Source organism: Lagopus leucura, unplaced genomic scaffold (genome assembly GCF_019238085.1).
Source record: "Lagopus leucura isolate 7727_CA_CO unplaced genomic scaffold, USGS_WTPT01 Super-Scaffold_100008, whole genome shotgun sequence".
NCBI classification, from domain to species: domain Eukaryota; kingdom Metazoa; phylum Chordata; class Aves; order Galliformes; family Phasianidae; genus Lagopus; species Lagopus leucura.
In genome coordinates, this window is record NW_024962265.1 from 11624116 (window position 1) to 11642842 (window position 18727).

An 18727-nucleotide genomic window follows, 5' to 3' on the forward strand; every position below is an offset into this window, starting at 1 on the left:
AGTGGAAGAAAGGAAAATAATTAGTGGGAAATAATGCTGGTATAGCACAGGGAAGAGCCAAAATTATGAGGAGAGAAATTATGAGAGTAGGAGGAGGCAATTTGTTTGTAATTCATTTCCATTGCCTCTGCTCTCTTCATTTTGAGCATTTATACCAGTTTTGTGTCATGCTTGGTAGATTTTTCACTGCAAATGGCAATTTCAGTATCTCCTGTGTTGTTATAGCAGTGAAAGTAATGTCCTTGTGATGACACAAGGATAGAGAGTTGCAGGTAGAGGTGAAATACATAATTGTAACATCTGTTGGAAAAGAAAGCAATTTGAAAGCAAAGAAAGAAAGACTAGCTTCAGACTAGCATTTTGATGAAGCTAGTTACTAGTAGAACATTTATTTTATAAATTTGTTAATATATCTTAAAACTGAGATAATGGACATGACAAAATTCAATATATTTGCATTGCTTTCAAGAATACAGTTGCATATACCTAGTCCATAATGCACAAAATTCAAAACTGACTAGCAAAGTGTATAGAATCTTTATGTAGCATTTATCCAAGTGGTGTATTTGTTACATACTGTAGGTACCAGAATGTGTAGTTTTCCCTTACACTTATTCACATCATACAGATTTATTTATTTCTAAAAGTATATACTAGAAGAGAACAGGATTATCAGTTAAGATACATGAGACAGGAGAATCAATTAGAAGTGTTAGAGCAAAAGTTGTTATTTCAAGGACATAACAGCAAAGGCTAGAAGAAGTGGAAAATTCATTTTTTGAATGTGTGACAGTCCTGTAACCAACAGCAGTGGAAGTACTGAGTTATATTTGATGTCATCTTGGTGATAAATAAAAACGCTTGATGAAAAGAAGCAAGTCAAGATGGACTGAGGGGCTTTTGTTCAAACCTCTAGCCAGCTTTTAATAATTTTCCCAACTCTACATGACTGAACACTGTTACTATGTGTTATTAGAAATGAAGGAGAAAGTTCTGCAAGCTTGATTTTTTGAAATTTCTGCTATTTTCACAAGAAATACATGACTGGTTTGGTTGGAAGGTTTACTGCCAGAAGGACTATATTTGTTCTCAAATAAGTCTTAATATCAAAAGATGCTCCTTCTGATAAGTATTTACTGCTACAAAGGTATAAATGACTAGCTAGTAATTCAGAGAAAATATGATACAAAATACTTTGTGTGGAAAAATTTTGAAATATTCCAAGATTTAATCTAGTATCAATGCAACAACCTCTGTGGTGATCTATTAAAGCACACTCCCTGAAAGGAGCAGCATGGGTATCCATCAGGCACACCATCTCCAGCAAGAAGTATATGCTTGGTCCTTCTTCATAAAACACTCTTATGCCTTAGAACAAAAATTAGAAAAGATAGGAAAGCTACAGATAGCCTGCGGTAATGTGCTTCAACTATGAACAAAAAAAATATACATTTTCACTTATTTGATTTTGACATAATATGCACTGCTGTAGCTAAGAAAACTAGAGTACATGATACCTCATCTAAACACTGAAACGCAGGACTTGATGTTACATCAGTGGATCCTTCATCTCGGGTATATACTGTTGGAGCTAAAGCACAGATAGGTTGCTCCTTTTCGACTTCCAATTCTTTTTCATCGGAACTGGAACTTTCATCACCAGCTTGACTCATTCTCTGGAAATCTAGGAATAAAAATACCAAAATTTGGTTAATTAGGCCCTGGGATACAAGTGACCATGAAAGATAAATATGTAGTGTAGAGAACACAATGTCTACATGCGAGACTCACACATTCGAACAATAAAAACCAGAATGATAGCAATTTGGGATTCTCTGTAAGTTCATGAAAGAGAGGAGACAGCACTACCCCTCTAGCATTGTTTGAGTATTTTAAAAATCCTCAAACAGTTGGCTGAGCTCTCCTTATATAAGCATTTGACAATGTGTAAAACAATACTTCTTAAAGGACAGTCATTGAACAATAGCTCTAAGTTGGAAAATGCTTCAGGAGTCTTCTCTGCATATCAGGGCTTACTTCAAAACTAAATCAAGTTCTTTAGGGCTTTCTTTATCTGAGTTTTGAAAATCTGTTAAATTGGAGACTTTAGCTTCTGCTTTATAAAGAAAACCCCAAGGTAGAACTATTGCAGGTTTCCTGTTGTCTCCATAGTACTAAACAAAGAACTTGTCTCCCCTCATCTCCAGCCACATATGCCACTCTTTGCAGCATCTCCTGATCTTGTGGGGTACCAACACACAGAACAGGAGCCCCTTTGCAGAACACAGAGTTCTTGAGGAAAATACGTGGTCTGACGTGTGTGGGTAATATCATTATTCATGTTCATAAGTCATTGCATGGTCATAATGAACAAAAAAAAGAAAGAAAAAGACAAAACAAAACATCAAAGCCATACAAAATGCAAAAATATGGTATAATATCTGAGAACAAGAGGTAGATATATAATGAAATCTGGCACACAGAAGTCTTGCTGTGCCATAGCAAGACAGGAGAGACAGAGCTTGTTTGTAGAGCAAAATACAGAGGGCAGGGGAGACAGAATATGTATGGAGGAAATCAAGCATTTCTTCACAAGTTCTCTATAGTTGGCTTTAGATGCAGTGGAGAGACAAATCACAATTTGGTATTTCAGTTCAAAATGTGGGGAGAAAGGTTGATTATGACTGCAAGTGTCCACCCGACTCCGACAGTTCTAAGGTAACTATTATGTAAAGCAACACTTGCAGAGAACATTATTTTCTGCTGCAGTAGATAAATGATAGATGATAGATTCTATGATGATAGAACAGGATCCTGACAGATGATAAAATGCTGAACTCACATTAAATTATCTAGTCTTGTCAATATTCTCCTTTAAGAAAATCCTTTTTGTTATAAATAAAAAATCCACAATAAAAATGAGGGAATTTTTTTGTGAGTATTTTAATAGTATACACCAGGTTTCTCCTGATGAAAAACAGGAGTTTTGCATTCCAAAGTCAGAAAACAGACAGCAGAATGTGATTTCTTTTTACAGCTGTGATGGGAAAATGATATAAAAATGTTTTGTTTAGCATAGCCACTTCTTGAAAAATCACTTGTCTATAAAGGTGGACCACAAATTGTCTATAAACCACACTTTATTCAGTGCTGTTTAGAATTCCTTCAAGAACAGTTTGACTTTTAGAGAGATTTCAGCAGTTGTATTTGCTTATGGAAAAAAAGAAAAAGCAATTTCATGGTCACTCCTGAAGGAGTCAAAACATTGTGAAACAGCTGTAAACATCACCAAGGCCAAGAAATAATTCTGAAGCACTATGCATATACACAATTATAAAATGAGACTTGCTTCTCATCTACAAAATTGCTGAATATTTGAGAATACACATTTCACCTTTATGGCTGCTGTTGCTTTACTTGTGCCTCTGCACAAATTTCTGGAAGAAATGAGAAAGAGTGCAAAACGCAAGAGGAAAAAGCTCTAAGCAGAGCAATGCCAAAGACTGGGAGCTTCACCTGTGCAGACATCTTTATTTACAATTTACATGAAACAGACTTTGTGTGAAAAAATACCCAGGTTAACAGCTCTTCACAGTATGACAACCCCAAAAATGTTTTCACCAGAGATTCCATTTTGCTGAGCAAAAGGACAACAAAATCTCCTGAATCTGAAATGCTTGTAATGTAATGATAAGATGCAAATCATCAGACAGAGGAAAACAACTAGACAGCCTTGGCTACTGTAATAAACACTAGTCTCCATTGCTTTTCAAGAAGGAAGGGAACAGATTTGCCTTTTCAAAATATTAGCAAGCAGTACTGTAACAAAAGATACGTGAAGTTTAGCATTCTTCAACTATCCACTATATAATTACATTTAAAATCCAATTCGAGAAAATCACATACACAGAGTTAAAAAAAATAAAGTGGAAAAATAGTATTTTTGCCATATCTGATGAACAGTTTAATTCAAATAGAAATGAAAGCTGAAATGATTTCTAAATTTACAGAGTAGTTCAATAAACATGGATGTTCTTAAACAGAAGAACTGCAAATAACACTGAGGCCTTGAACCAACACAAAGAATTGCTGAGAAAGAGAATTACAAGTCTGCTTTAGAATCCAGGTCATTTCTTGTGAAATAGCTTCAGGACAGCAATAAAAGTCCAAATGCAGATTCCAATGATGAACTCCAGCAACCTTACAGTTCTCTCCAGCAGTCAGCAGCGTTAATACAAAAGCCAGAGAAGAGTATAGAAAGGTCATGTTTAGTTGTACTGGCTCTTTCTAAAATGACAACTGCAAAAAGTAGTAACACTAGTGAAAGCAGTAAAATTTCATTCTGAACATGAAGACATAAAGCTCTATGTATGAAGATGCATCAGCTTTAAGACTTACTAAGAAAGCACCAAATTTATAAAAGTCTCTGCTGGGGGAACTACACTTCATTAACGCTTTACACTTTGTCTTAATTGTGTTATCTCACAAAATAGATCCATTACAGTTAAGCCAAGTTAGTTAAATTGGTGTAGACTGACATTTAAATACTCCAAACCACTAAAGGTTTTCTTGTTTCATACAAGAGCACAAAGCTAAGGTTTAGGCAAGTTTAAAAGAATAGGTGTAAATCCACACTGAGTTGAACCAAGGCCATAGACACGGATCTCCTTCCTGAGCCAGTGATGTCAGTGGATGCTGGGTACCACTGCCTTCCCTTGCAGGAGGAGATACCTTTCTTCTCCCTCAATGCTGACCTGCTGGAGGAATGGCTTTAGGACCATTTTTCAGACAAAATCAGCTAAGGAAGCCTACTATTTTTAAGCCAATGGTATGAGATAAAATGGCTAATTTTGATGGAAGTTAGTCAAGGAGCACATTCCCATCTGTCCTGCTGGCTGAGAGGCAGCACCCAGAGCAGTGAGACAATGAACAGGACCTCGGCCAAGCTACTGGGCATGACACAGGATATTTATCTGCACCTCCATGTAGCTTAGTTTTGCAAACAAATGTTAAAAAAAGAAACATGGCTCTGAGAATGAGACAACTGGCTTAGCGTTTAGTCAGAAAAAAAGTTACACAATTCAGCTGGAACACCAGAGCAATGATACCTAGAGAGACCAAAGCTGGTCTAGCCCATCATACCTCCAGCCAGCACTGGGTGCCAGGGGGCAGACAGAAGAATCCATCAGTGGTGTTTTCCTGAACTTATGCTAAACTGTCAATGTCTGCAAAATCTGACAGAATGGAGTTTCTCATCTTACCTCTGCGTGACATGCATCATCAGTTCTTTTTGTTTGTTTTGAATCTGGCTCTTTGATGTCTCCTAGTTCTTTTGCTGGATGGGTCACATAATAATCTCAACCTTTCAATGCCACTTGTTTTCCAACACAGTCTCTCTGTTTGGTAATCCCTTCTCTAGGCAGAACAACTCATCCTACCTGCTGCTACTGGTAATAAAGTCCTTCTCTGCCTTCTGCTGTCTTTGTCATCCCTCTCCAAGTCTGTTCCAGCTGTATCATATCCTCTTCAAAGAGAGGGACGAGAAAATATTGGTAATATAGGAGTACCGGGGATTTATTCAGTGGCACAGTGATTTTCTTTTCATTTCTTAACATCTTATTTCCTAATGCTTCTTTCCTATAGTTAAAGCTTACAGTCTAGTAAATAGCAGGACCTCTGTACTAACTGGGCAAAGCTTCAGCACTAAAGGCTGTGTCTTTAAAACACAAAGCTATACTAACATTAAGCAAGAGCTGAAATTAAAATTACATAGTTACAATAGGTTATTTATTATTCCATGCAATTCAGAGTACTTTGATTAGACATGTGACTACATAGACAACTATTCTGGGGAGATGTTAACACACTGCATACTTTCAATTGCTTAACAATTCTGTTATGAATTCCATTATTTCTGTTTGTTTTCAAGTCCCTGCTGTTTAGGATGGAATCACCCTGAGCCACCCACAGGCCTCATCTGCTGGAGCCATAGTTAGATACGGATGATTTGAATGGTGAGAATTGTCACTTCCCTTTTCACTTGGTTTCCATGAGGAACTTGATTTCCTCAGAAGATTTCTTGTAGCATGACAAACAAAAAACAACCCTGAAATCTAAGCCTCTGCCCTCTCAACCCTGAGAAGAAACCGTTTCCATCACTACACACACATTGAAACACCAAGCGAAAAAAAACAAAACAAGCTCTGCCTAACCAGCAAGCGCTACTCATGATTTGAAAATTCTGAGGGCTCAAGGAAAAGTGGCAGTTCGGAAAGATATAGAAAAATATAAATTACCAACCACAAAAAATAATTACAATAATGCCATGCAAATATTCTACAGTGGAAATGCATGGAATTTTTAATAAGCTTAAAAACTTATGTCCTGACACTAAAATTCTTAAGCCTTAGCTGAAGAAACATAAGTGAACAGCCAGCTCTAAGTGAGGCTAACCTTGTTCAAGCACCGGGTGTTAAGTCAAAAGACAGGTTCTTGTAGATAGGAACCTCAGCACGAGCTAACACCAGCAAGAATACTTCTGCAGGGAGGATTCAATATGAAATGGAATCAGTGTTACAGCCAAAATAGACGAGGGCTGCTCTGAAAGCAGAGCCTGCTAATTTGTTATGTTGGCCTACAATGTCAGAGGCAGACGGTGGTATGGCAGTAAAATTTGAACCTTCCCACCAATATTCTGTCATATTTTGTTGCTGTGCAATACGTGGCAGCAAAAGGGCAGTCTTGTCAGCATCTGACATGGCAGTATGTACAAAGCAAAAACTGAATTCCTCCATGTGGAAACAAGGGCACCCATTGACATTCATTGATGCTTACTGAGCATTTATAGAGACCAACCAGTGGCGGTGAGCACGGTGAGGCGGCGGCTGCTGCGTCCCAGCAGCAATGTGTGAGCGGCGCCCCACCGGGAAGGGGCGGCCAACCTGTTGCGTCTGCTGTCACCTAGCGGCAGTGCCCCACACTGCAGCTCTGTCCCGGCTTCCCTGACAACTCGTACAATTAACTTTCTCTTTCTCCCTTTCTTCCTTTCTCCCCTTCCTTTCCTTCCCTTCCTTTCCTTTCTCTCTCTTTCTCTCTCTCTCTCTCCTTTCCTTTCCCTTTCCTTTCATTTTCCCTTTCCCTCTCCTCTCCTTTCTCCTTTCCTTCTTCCTTTCTTCCTTTCTTCAAAGACCGGCAATTTCTCAAATCTTGGAAAAATTAACTCATACCCTTCCACACGTCCCAAGATACTTGTTGCTGCATTTTCGTCTCGGCAGAGCTCTATTTCTCCATACTAAACCAGCACAAGGCAGGTTGGACCTTCCTATGCTTCGTTTAACGATTTTTGAGATGAAACACGGAGCAACGTCCGCACCCCCATCTTCCCGTTATAACTATCCTACACTGCAGGCACTGAATACCGAAAAAGCTTTTTTAACTGAACTCCGCTGCTCCCCACTTGCTTGCCCTCTCGGGATAACTGTTTCACGACACATTTGTAGAGAACTCAGTAAATTATCCCCGCAGGGACCGCGAATTGCCGCCGCCGCCGCCCGACCCTACCTGCGCGGCGCACCCGCCTCGCGGCGTCCCGCTGCTACGGCAACACGGACCCGCCTCCTCCTGCTCCCTTTGCCGGCCTTCCTCTCATCCTGGCTGCCGATTGGTCTCAGAATCCTTCCCGCTGACCAATACGAGAAGAACACGGCTGCTCTGCGCCCTCCTCCCTCTCTCCTCAGCCAATGAGCACGGGGAACCGGCAGTGCCTTCCAGCCGCCGGCGAACTACGACTCCCAATAGGCTCCGCGGCGGGCGGGGCGTTCGCCGACGGCCGCCGCCTGTTTACCGAAGCGCTGCCGGACGGGCAGTGCTGCCGGCACCATGCAGGCACTGTCCCCGCGCTGGGCGCCGTTCGCACTGAGAGCGGCGGGCGGGTGGTGCCGCGGCTGCAGCGGCTCCGCCGAGCTCGGCGGCCCTAAGCCGCTGAAGGAGTGGACGCTGGTGGTCGGCCCGCGGGGGCGGCTGCGGGTGCGTCTGCCGTGTCAGGTGAGCGTGCGGCCGCTCGACCCGCAGCGCTACCCGGGCGCGGACCGCGTGTTGGTCACCGTCAGCGGCGTGGAGCGGAGCGCCCGCCGCCACCTCGAGCACGTCAGCGTGCGCTACGACGAGGCGTTGCAGCTGCTGGCCATCGCGGCCGAGGGCATGGACGGCAAGGCTGCCGTGGACGTCCGGACGCCGGGGAAGTTCGGTGCGTGACGGGGCGGTGGGGCTCCGCCGGGGCGGGGCTGTGATGCGGCTTGCTTCGGACTGCCGGTAGTGCCTGAAGGGTAACTAATGCGGGGAGCTGAGATTCACCATGACTCCTCGGCGTACCAAAGGAAAAGTCGTTTGTTTTGTTTCGAGTGGTTATTCAAGGCTCTGAGTCATCTGCTGCCCTGTTGCAGCAGATGACGTGCTATGCCATGCTCTGGTAGTGGTGAATAATCCCGTCCGATATAAGCTTCATATGTGTCACCTGTGAGTTTCTAGGCCACTGTGTTGTGGTTTTTTTTGGTTACCACTTCTCCAGGCTTTTATGGCAAAGATGTGCTGAACCTTCAATCTGTTTACTGTTACCTGCTTTGTCTCAGGACAGCCATACTGATTGCTCTGATGAGTACAGCTGGCCCATTGCTGTGTACAGCAGTTAACTCAGGGCAGAATAAGAACTGGACAGACAGAAACAATGCTTCACCCAGGAGTACTCTCAGTTGTCAGCTGTCATGGCCTGTTACAGACTCACAGAGGAGCTCTGGGAAGAAGTGCTTGTCTGTGAAAAGCTGATTGACAAACTTCCTGTCTTCTGACAAAGAGATTCACAGAATCACAGAATGGCCAGGGTTGGAAGATACCTCAAGGATCACGAATCTCCAACCCCCCCACCACATGTAGGTCCACCATCCTCCCCATTTAATACTAGACCAGGCTGTCCAAGGCCCCATCCAATCTGGCCTTGAACACCTCCAGGGACAGGGCATCCACAACTTCTCTGGGCAGCACCTCACTACTCCTGTGAAGAATTTCCCACTGACATCCAACCTAAATCTTCCCTCCCTCAACTTAAAACTATTTCCCCTTGTCCTGCTGTTATCTCCCCTTTCAAAGAGTTGACTCCCCTCCTGTTTGTAGCCTCTCTTTAGGTATTGAAAGACCGCAATGAGGTCACCCTGCAGCCTTCTTTTCTCCAGATTCATTAGATGTGCCATTGAATTTCCTCTGATTTTTATCATGCAGGTGTACAATTTGTCAGTCAGCTTTCAGTACTCTGAATAAGTCAGTTGATGAACCTGGCTGTTTGTACTTGTTTCTAAATTCACCAAGTGTTGGGGATAATTCATCGTTTATAGTTAAAAAAAAACAGAGAACAAGTATAGAAGTAAAGGCCTTGTCAAAGCCTTCTGAGAATCCAAGTTGGTTGTTTCTAAACAGCTATTGTCTGTTGATTGCCTCTTTTACTGAACTGCAGCAACATTAGGTGGCAGAAATGCCCTCTCTATCAGAATTCTGTAGATTTTACTTTTTTTTTTTTTTTTTTTTTTTTAAGAGTTGTCTATCTGTTATGTTCTTATGCTTTTTTTTTTTTTTTCTCCTGGCTGGCAATTATAAACATTACTTTGACTTCTCTATAGCTCATTGATAGGGTTCCTCCCAGGAATACAGTCAAACCAAGATCCTTCATCTGATTAGGCTTCACCTATACTTCATTTTCTCCGGGGTGTTTCGTGTTGCTCCTTGTTACTCTCTTATGGAGTGCAAGGAGACAATTCATTGTGTTAAGACCTGGAGAATCTCAGCTTTGATGAAGAGTTTCAATGTGTGGAGCCTCTTCTAAAGTTCTCAGCATTGAATTCTAATACAAAGAACTCATTTAGCCTTTGTCCTGTTTTTGAGATTATATTCTTATTATATTTGGAACATCACCAGCTCTGCAGACAGTCTCATATGATAGTCTTTTTCCTTTTGACGTTCTTGAAATAAGCTTCATTAACTTTTAGGTCTCTAAGCTAATTGTTCCGCTTAATGTTGTGGGAAGATCATACAACTCGAGTGTCCTATACAGTCTGGGTTATAGTCAAATTCTGCTACTTGCTGTTGGTTACATCTTAATTAGCATGATGCTGTTGTCTCATCATGCTGTTAATCAGAGATATTCAGAGATATATTTCCTAAAATGCAAATATTTTTTGTACCCAGTTAAGCAGAATTGCTGCATGTCAGTAAGGTTCCACTCTGTGTCCTCTCGGTTCTGGTTTGATTTTCTGGGGTCTTCTGAGTTTATGTTTGGGTTTTTCCTCTCCTTTGGTTAGGAAAGAAGTGTTTTGTGAGCAAATATCAGTGCATCAGCACAGGATCTTACTCCTTGGAAGGTGTGCCTCAATCTAGAATGTATCCTAGATGGCTCTAGACTCACAGAGTCACTGAAGTTGGGAAAGATGCTCAAGGTCATCCAGTCCATGTGAACATTCTGGCTTATCTCCGTCCTTCCTTGAGTGCATGAGGATGTTGACAGCAGCCTGTGCAGACTCTTTTATCTCAGCTCCCATCTGTCAACTGTAAGAAGTTGAGTAGTTTTTACATTATGTCTTTCCAGCATTCTAGCTAGCTTTCTGGTTTTGGAAGTGTTTCATAGCAGCTTTAGCAGTTTAGGTTGGAGCTTATTCAGGAAGCTCCAACATACAACCAAAAGAACATGTGCAGAAGGTGCTAGATGACAAGTTTAAATACATACTTTAACCCAGAGGCAACTTAGCCTTACTGGCCTGTCTACTAAGTGACTCTGTTTCTGTCTCAGTGTCTAGTCTTGGATTGGGCAGTCTTTCAATATAATACACATCCTCTCTGATACATTTAGCCTGCGTAGATGACAGATGGCAATTAATTTCCCTTTAGCAGAATTTGTATTGATTTATTTTACTTCAGCTTACCTATATTTTAGTTGTTTATTTCAGGGGCAGTGTGTGTATATAGCTGTAGGTTGTGAATCTGCTCTTCATGCAAAGCGAAGTGTCTCCTCAGTGTCTTGGTATCTAGAATTGCATGTGCTGTTTAACCTTGAAATCATCTCTTTCTATTTAGTATCCTAAGGTAAACAAGCTGCCTTCTCTTCCTATATAGTTATTCTGTTCTTAGAATCATAGGATAATTCAGGTTAGAAGGGACCTCAGACATTTCTAGTTCCAGGTTTTGAAAATCTCCAGGGATGAAGATTATACACGTTCCTTCAGCAGACTGTACCGATGCTCTTCTCTGCTACATCCTGCTTACAACACAGGCTTCTATACTGAAGTCATGTGGGAGAACCGTGAAGCTTGAAATGTGGCAAGGCTTCACTGAGAATACCAGCACTCTGTCCTCAAGGGTGTTCTGGTGCTAGGCCAACTTGTAATCCACTGTGGTGTTTTTTGTTGTGGTGTCAGTTCTCTCCTTGGAGAATTCAATTCTTCCACGTTAGTTTTATGAAAGCCCATAGGATCACTTTCAGTTTTAGCTAAATAATGTAGATTCTTTATCTTTTTCATAAATGTTAATGGAAAGCAGATATGAACGTTTTACCCACATCTTGCTTTTCTTAAGCGTAAACAACCATTGAGTAGGGAAGCAAAGATTGCTCACACTTACTAAATGTGACAGACTTGCAAGCTCAGAGTAGCAAATACTGAGGCTATCACAGTAAATGAAGCTGAATGATTTTAACATGTATATGCATGTAATGGTAAGCTTCCTCTGTGAACTGAGAATTGGATCAGTACCATAAAGTACTTCCTGTGTTCAGTGCTGCTGAGTCACTTGGAAGTAGGCTGGTAAAGTGTTTAAATACGAAAGCTAAAGGTGGTGTTTCTGAGTACCCCTGCCTACGTTCCCATGCTAGTGGTCTGTTTTCCCAGCGCACATCAAGGTGTGGGTTGTTTGCACCTCAGAGATATGTGTTCTTCAAGGTTTGTGTGGTGGAAGTTGGCAGTCAGTGCCAACTTGGAGCTTTGGCACTGAAATTATATCCTCCTCCTTGTTTGAGGTTTCATTACCAATATTATCCAGCTCTTAGCTGGATAATTTTTTTTTTTTTTTTTTTTTTTTGAGTCATTTGTTCAGAAGACAGCAGCATTCCATTCCATTCCTGCTGATTTTTTCGTAGATCGAGGCTAGCAGTGCACTGTGACTCTGTGAAGATGGTGTGTTTGCAGGCCAGGAATCCTGTTTTTCTTGACAACTTACACTTGAACCTTCAGACTAGTATTGAAGATCCATGCTAGAAGAGGACATCTAGGATTACATTTCTAATATAGTTTTCAAATAACTGCCAGAATATACCTTGCAGAATCATTATCTTTTATTATTAAAACGGACTTAGCAACCTCTTCTACCAGCTCCCTTAGCACCCTCACGTGGATCCTGTCTGGCCCCAAGGACTTGTGAGAGTCTTTTTGACAGAAGGGATGAGAGCTGGAGGCTTACCATGCTGATAGAATTTAAAAGTTTGCATAAGCAAATCACTTTTTGTAATCCCTCTCTTCGCTGAAAGCAAAGTAGCAGAAGTCTTGCACATAGGCCATTCCAAGTGCAGTTTTCTGGTGAGTGAATTGAGAATTTTGAGCAAGACAGCTTGTATTTCAAAAACCATTTTGTTTTCCTTTTTGTCTTCAGGTTTGTGCCGTGCAGGGACATGCTGTTTCAAGCTCAGGTATCTGAAAAGTGCTTCTGTTGGTGTCTCTCTGGGAACTGCCTTTAAACAATTCAGCTGCTCCCCAGGAAATACAGCATCCTAGAAAAGTTTTATCTGCCTGCCTTGGCAACTTGAGAACCAGCAGATCAGCACTGATCAGATGGAAAATTGCTCAAATACTACTCTGATATTTTTAGTCTGGTGAAACTGTCTAGGCTTTGGCCATTCAAACATTATAGTGCTGGCTCTGCAGCCTCTGACGATTGCCACCAATCACACTTGTCAAATCTTACGCTTTTACATGCTTCAAAACCTCTTAAAATTGGCTTGAAGTTCAAGAAATATTCAATTAGATAAAATCTCAGTCACTATATCTCTACCTTGGAGGACTGTACATCTCCCTGTTCTATGAGTAGAGTAAGGGAAAAAGGTGTACAAACAAAAGGCTTTCTGGGAAACCTGCTTATCCAGACCAGCTCTGCTGGTCTCTTTCTGATGAAGCAGTGGCCTTCACATAGCGTGTGTATCCTTCACTAAACTTAACCTCTTAGCTTGCCGTGGCAATTAAATCTTTAATTTTTTTTTTTTTTTTATTCTCACTTATTTTTCTTCCTTTTTCCATAGAACAAAATAAACTCTTGCCAGAGTTTGTGGTGGTCATTAATGTAAATGATTGTTAATACAGTCAGAATTCTCTGACTGCAGGTTCTCACATTTCTCCCTGTCCTTTGAGTTCATCCTTGATCTTAAGTGGCACAAAAATGCTGATCTGTGTGGAACGTTCTGAGCCCATGAATTACTTACTTGATAATCAGATTATCTACAGGACTCAGGAACTTTTTTTTTATGAGAGCCAATGAATATTAGTAAGGTAAGGTGATTCAGGCTCTGTCATGCCAGGAGAATAAGTCAGGCCTTCCAGAAGGGTAGGGGGGAATGATACATGTGAACTCCTTTATACCTGTTTTTATGTTATGCTATTGAAGCAATATGGGTCTAAGAAGACTAACAGTACAAATACAGCATCTGCAGTTGAGTTCTGTTACTCTGTGTATGGTTTTGAACAACTTTGTCAGCCTTTCCACCCCAAAACTATGGGATAGGAACAAACTATGGGAACAAACAAACTATTCTACCATGTCCAGGTAGAATTGTTAGTAAATATGGTGATGAGCGTGGCTATATAGTAGTGTGGAGTGTGGGAATGTCTTCTGTGTGTGTGTGTTTTCATGTATGTGAAATTATAGCTTCACTAATGGGCCACACACTGCTGATTCCTTGCTGGTCACTCTGCCACTTGTAATGTTCAGCCAATTTTCTCTATTGGTTGCTGATAGTAATTAGTTGTACAGTTGAAAGGATGGCTGAATTTAGCTATTAGATTCTTTATATTAGAGAAGCTACTATCTTTATCCTACTCTGTATAGTTGCTCTGTATTGTGATCAAGTGCTGTATTTAACAGATCTGATTCTTACTGTTCTGTTGCTAATAAAACTCTTTTAATTCTAGATTTGGATATCAAAACATCAGGAACGGGATGTGTGAAGGTTCAGAAAATGGAATGTGATAACTGCAGAATAGAAACTGAGAAGGGGACTAGTGTCTTGCAGTCAATAAAGGTATGACGAACCCTTGTCTATGCCATCATTGTTTCAAAAGGCACTGTGTGATGGAGTACAGTACAGCAAAGTGCCAAATGCCAGCTCTACGGGTGAGAAATACTATGGTATTTCTAAGTATTACTGTGTGTGGGTAGCACTGTGTCTTCATTTATTGCGTACCATTACAACGCTAAGTCAGTAACACTAAATAACATGAAGTATGAAGTCCGGGCAACTTTGATAGCTGAAAGCTACTGGAACAGTGGAAGCAGTGAACATCATTTCTGCTGTGCTCCTCCCCTACTGCACTCTCCCTCCAAAATAAAAATGCTGGGAATTCCCTTCTTTGAACAGCAGACTTAATAGTAATGTTTGCTTAGATGGCGCTGTGAGGTACCTCGCTGTATGCCTCATCATTTCATCATTTCTTTTTTTTTTTTTTCCTGTGGGAAATTATTTTCTGAATTCTGATGTCTCAGTGCTTTTGAAACTCCTTAGATTAATGTGTAACTTGAAATGGAAATTACATGTCCGAAGTACCCAACTGAATATACCGATAAACACCGTGTGTGACATGGCTGTGAATGACCTTGATTTTCTTGATCTTTCGACTTCACATTTGCTGACATGCTTTTGTGGAAATAATCAAAGAATATCCAATGTAAGTGCTGTTTGGAATAAATTTCACTTGAATAATTGAGATTGCACCCTATTTTTATTTTTTTACTTCATTTTCCCCCTGGAGTAATTCCTTCAAGTATTTCTGAGATATGAAAAGCCTTTCAACATTTTTCTGTACAATAAGAGGTAGTTAGGTAGCGTGCAGCTACGTAAGTGTGAAGTTCAGGTTACGTGGTAATTCAGTGTACCATAGAGCTAGAGTTACTCCATAGCCAGTGAACTACAGTCTGTCTGTATCTTCCAGATTCTAATTGACCATATTGATCTTTGAAAGTAACTAAAGTTTGACAAGCTAACAGTGCTGTATGTAAGAGATATTCTAAAGGTTTAGTTAAAAATGAGGACTGTATATTAACAAAAAAATAACACAACCAAAAACCATGAGAAACTGCATAATATAAGAAACAAAGCAATTTTAGCCAGCATTGTTGATAGTAATCGCAGGATATCATCAAAATTGCTGAGTTTTTGTAATGTTGAGTGAAAGTTGTCCTCCCTCAAAATTCTATTACATGTGACGAGCATCTTTTGATGCTTGAAAGATAAGAGATTTGAGAAAAGTTGAATTTTAAAAATGGAAGAATCATGGTTTTCTAAGAGACTTCAAGCAACAGTGAAGTGATGCTCGCTAATGAACTGAAAAGAACACTGTGAAGTAGGCAAAATGAAGCTTCTGAGCCCTGCTCCTCTGTGTTCTCACTGTAGTCTGGAGGAGCTTAGTGTTGCTGTTTCTTCTCCATCAGCTCGCTGAGCCTGCTTGATTTGGAAAATAAAGAAAATGTAAGGGAAAGCAATAAGGAGAAAGTATAATCCTTTCCCTGTGTGTGTGTTGCAGTGTTGGTGACCACAGGAAGCTTCTTAGCTCCTTTAGGCTCCAGATGAGAGGAACGACCTTGTCCCAGAAGGCAGAAGTCATTTAAAATGCAAAGAATTGAAAGTGAGCTGGGGATTTCAGTTGGAGTACTTGTTAAATAAACCTTCAGTAGCTTGCAAGAGTCTGCTTTCTCAGTTAGTTACCCTAAGAGTTCTTGTGAGTTGTGGGTAGATTCTGATTGATCTACCTGTTGTTCTGGTCACTGTGACTGCTTCAACATTTTCTACTACTGAAGATGTTGCCAGTCTTCTTGGTTTCTTAGCTATGAAGTAGCAGGTTAAAGAATTTGAATGAGAATTACCAACCATCTTGGTTTTTGCAGGTGCAAGCAATTGTCTGTTTACATCTTTTTGTGTACAGTCAATTTTGTCTAACCTATTTTTAAGAAAAATAGTTCTAAGTTTTGCTGTAACTCAGTTTTCTGGTGTAGGTTTAAGATTTATATCCTGTAGTAAGAAACAGAGTTCTTAATCTCATGGGCTTTTTCCCCAAGATTCTGAAAGTACTTCAGGCTGGATTTTTTAGTGCAGTACAAGACCTGATTCTGCCACGTGGATAGAGTTATTTCATCAGAACGTATGGAAACAATAAGAATTCATGAATTCCATGTTGGGAACTTTGATTTTTTTTTTTCTTTTCATTTTTTGTGATTTTTTTTTTTTTTTTTTTTCTTCCTTTTCCCTTCTTAAAATAGTTGCTTTCCACTCTGAAGACCACTTTTTCTATTTGTAGTCTTTCTGAGAGTCTTGTAATTTGTGGTAAATCTCTTGTTTGAATGTAGTTTGCTTACATTTTCCTTTTTTTTTGGATGGGTATTTTGTGGTATTTTTGTTTGTCTGATTTTATGCAGAAGCCAGGAGTATAAGGGTTATTGCATTTTGACTTCTTGGCTTCTTTGTGGAAGATTTGAGACAGTAACACAGATATTTGTAAAATACTGAACTTTACTGTGTATTTGAGTGAAACACAGCAGGATCTGGTTCTATTTGGAGGCCTAAAGTTAGTTAGCACTTGGACTATGTCGTATAGATTTATGGCTGTACAAACTACTCCAAGCATAAGCACTGAGGGTTGCAGCCAGTCTCAAGAAACAAACAGAAAAACACAGACGCAACACTGCATTGAGAATAAAGTTGCACTTGGCAGCCTTCTTTCACCTGTGTTTCTGGGTAGAATATAAGATGTTTTTAGGTTTGAATGCTTTGGAAGCAAGCAACACACCTGGCAGTTAGTTCAAAAGAAAACAGGAAGATAGAAGTATAAGTTGTGATACAACTTGTAAAAGGAGATACTTTGTGGTTGTCCTAACCATGTGAATTTAATTATTTTTTTCAGAGCCATAAAATCGATATACGAACAAATGGCGGCAAAGTAATCGGTCTTGGAACGCTCTATGGAAATACAGATATTCATGCAACAGGGAAGGGTGTAAGTAAGAATTGAGGCTTTCTCACCAATCACTTATTCAGCTTGTCTGTTGCAAAATGATGACATTTTTAAGGGCATACACTGAGGAATGTTTAATGATCATCGCTGGCTGATTGTCATTTCAATGTTAACTTATATTTGTCTGACTACACTACCTGATATTATGCTTTGTTTGGATAAGGTTCTATAAAAAGGCTCTGTAGAAAGAGTAGTAATGAACATGTGATCATTCTGTCACCACTTGAGGCTGGACTAGCAGATACAACACATCTGTGAGGGCCTACAAAATTAAAGCTGGAGCTTTTTAGTTGGCTGATGTTTAGGCACTTAGATTCTGCAGTAGGCACCTAGGTTTATTGTAGTGTCTCATATCAGGTCGTTATTCATGTGCACATACTTTTCACCTCCAGCGTTATATGATTTGTAAGAACTGAAGAGTAGAAAGTTCTGTATATTTCTTTGCATCAGAGGAAGCAATCACATCTAATCCTGCTGTGACCTGCAGTGAGAAGAACCCTGACAGCAGGAAGTTTCAGAGAAATAACCTTTTTTTTTCAGCAGATGGCAGCAGGAGACAAGCCTGATACTACCATAACTTGGTTTTCTTACCACTAGCGGTCGATTCTTCATTATTTAGGATAATGCAGAGCTAGGATTCCCATGTGATATTTTCACTCCTGATCTGGTTCTTAGGCTCAGCTTGAATTATAATTCAAGCCATTGTAATATCTGTGCAACTGGTTACATTAGGATTCATTAGATCTGAAGCATTGCTATGTGAAAGCATGGAGCCAGTTCTGGAAGTAGCTTGATTGCTTGCAGTGCTCTTGTCAAAATCAGTGAGTACCCTTAAAACCAGCAGAACTGGAAGGAATCAGAAAGAGTTCAGGTAGCCTTCTCTAGCCTAGGGTAGAATTGAGACCAAGCTGGTAATATCCCTCAGTCCAAAATTGCCTCTGAGGTGCTGTGTGATGGTGTTGCACACCTGGTCATTTAGATTCTGTGGTCACATGCTCACTTAGGTAGAGCCAGCTGTGAGCTGTTCTGAACTGCTGATGAAAAGTAGACTGCCAACATTAAATTACCTGTGTTTCTTTTCAGTGGATGCTAGCCTTCCTGTTATGTAGAGAGGAACCCTAAGGCTGCTCTAGCTGAGCTATTGCTATTTCTTTATGAACATTATTTAATCCTAGCAAAACCTGTCAGCATAAAGCAGCATGGATAGATTCTGACTGCAACGTGCTCTGTCATTGCCACTGTTGGACCGATCAGTGCAGATCAGTTACTAGTCCCTTTGGGCCTTCTTACTAAGTCAGTGGACTCCTTTGGGCCTTCTTACTTTCCAGTGGTAAGTAAGTATTTCATGCTATTTAGAGAGTGCTTTGGCCACCATGGACTCATGCTCCTCACAACCTACTGGCATGGTGGTCATCTTTCAATTAGTT

At 40.5% G+C, this 18727-nt stretch overlaps 2 protein-coding genes across 2 annotated transcripts in view; one reads left to right on the top strand and one right to left on the bottom strand.

Moving 5' to 3' along the window:
- Positions 1-7260, bottom strand: part of CCDC146 (coiled-coil domain containing 146) — a 71954-nt gene extending 64694 nt beyond the window's left edge. Inside the window, exons 1-2 of the mRNA XM_042872732.1 lie at positions 7227-7260; positions 1518-1684 (exon numbers count right to left, since the gene is read on the bottom strand). Coding sequence (XP_042728666.1) covers positions 1518-1684; positions 7227-7260 — 201 coding nt within the window. The remainder of the gene's footprint in view (positions 1-1517; positions 1685-7226) is intronic.
- Positions 7261-7835: 575 nt separating this feature from the next.
- Positions 7836-18727, top strand: part of FAM185A (family with sequence similarity 185 member A) — a 41398-nt gene continuing 30506 nt past the window's right edge. The window contains exons 1-3 of the mRNA XM_042872419.1: positions 7836-8245; positions 14208-14317; positions 17190-17282. Of these exons, the coding sequence (XP_042728353.1) occupies positions 7879-8245; positions 14208-14317; positions 17190-17282 (570 nt within the window). The 5' untranslated portion in view covers positions 7836-7878. The remainder of the gene's footprint in view (positions 8246-14207; positions 14318-17189; positions 17283-18727) is intronic.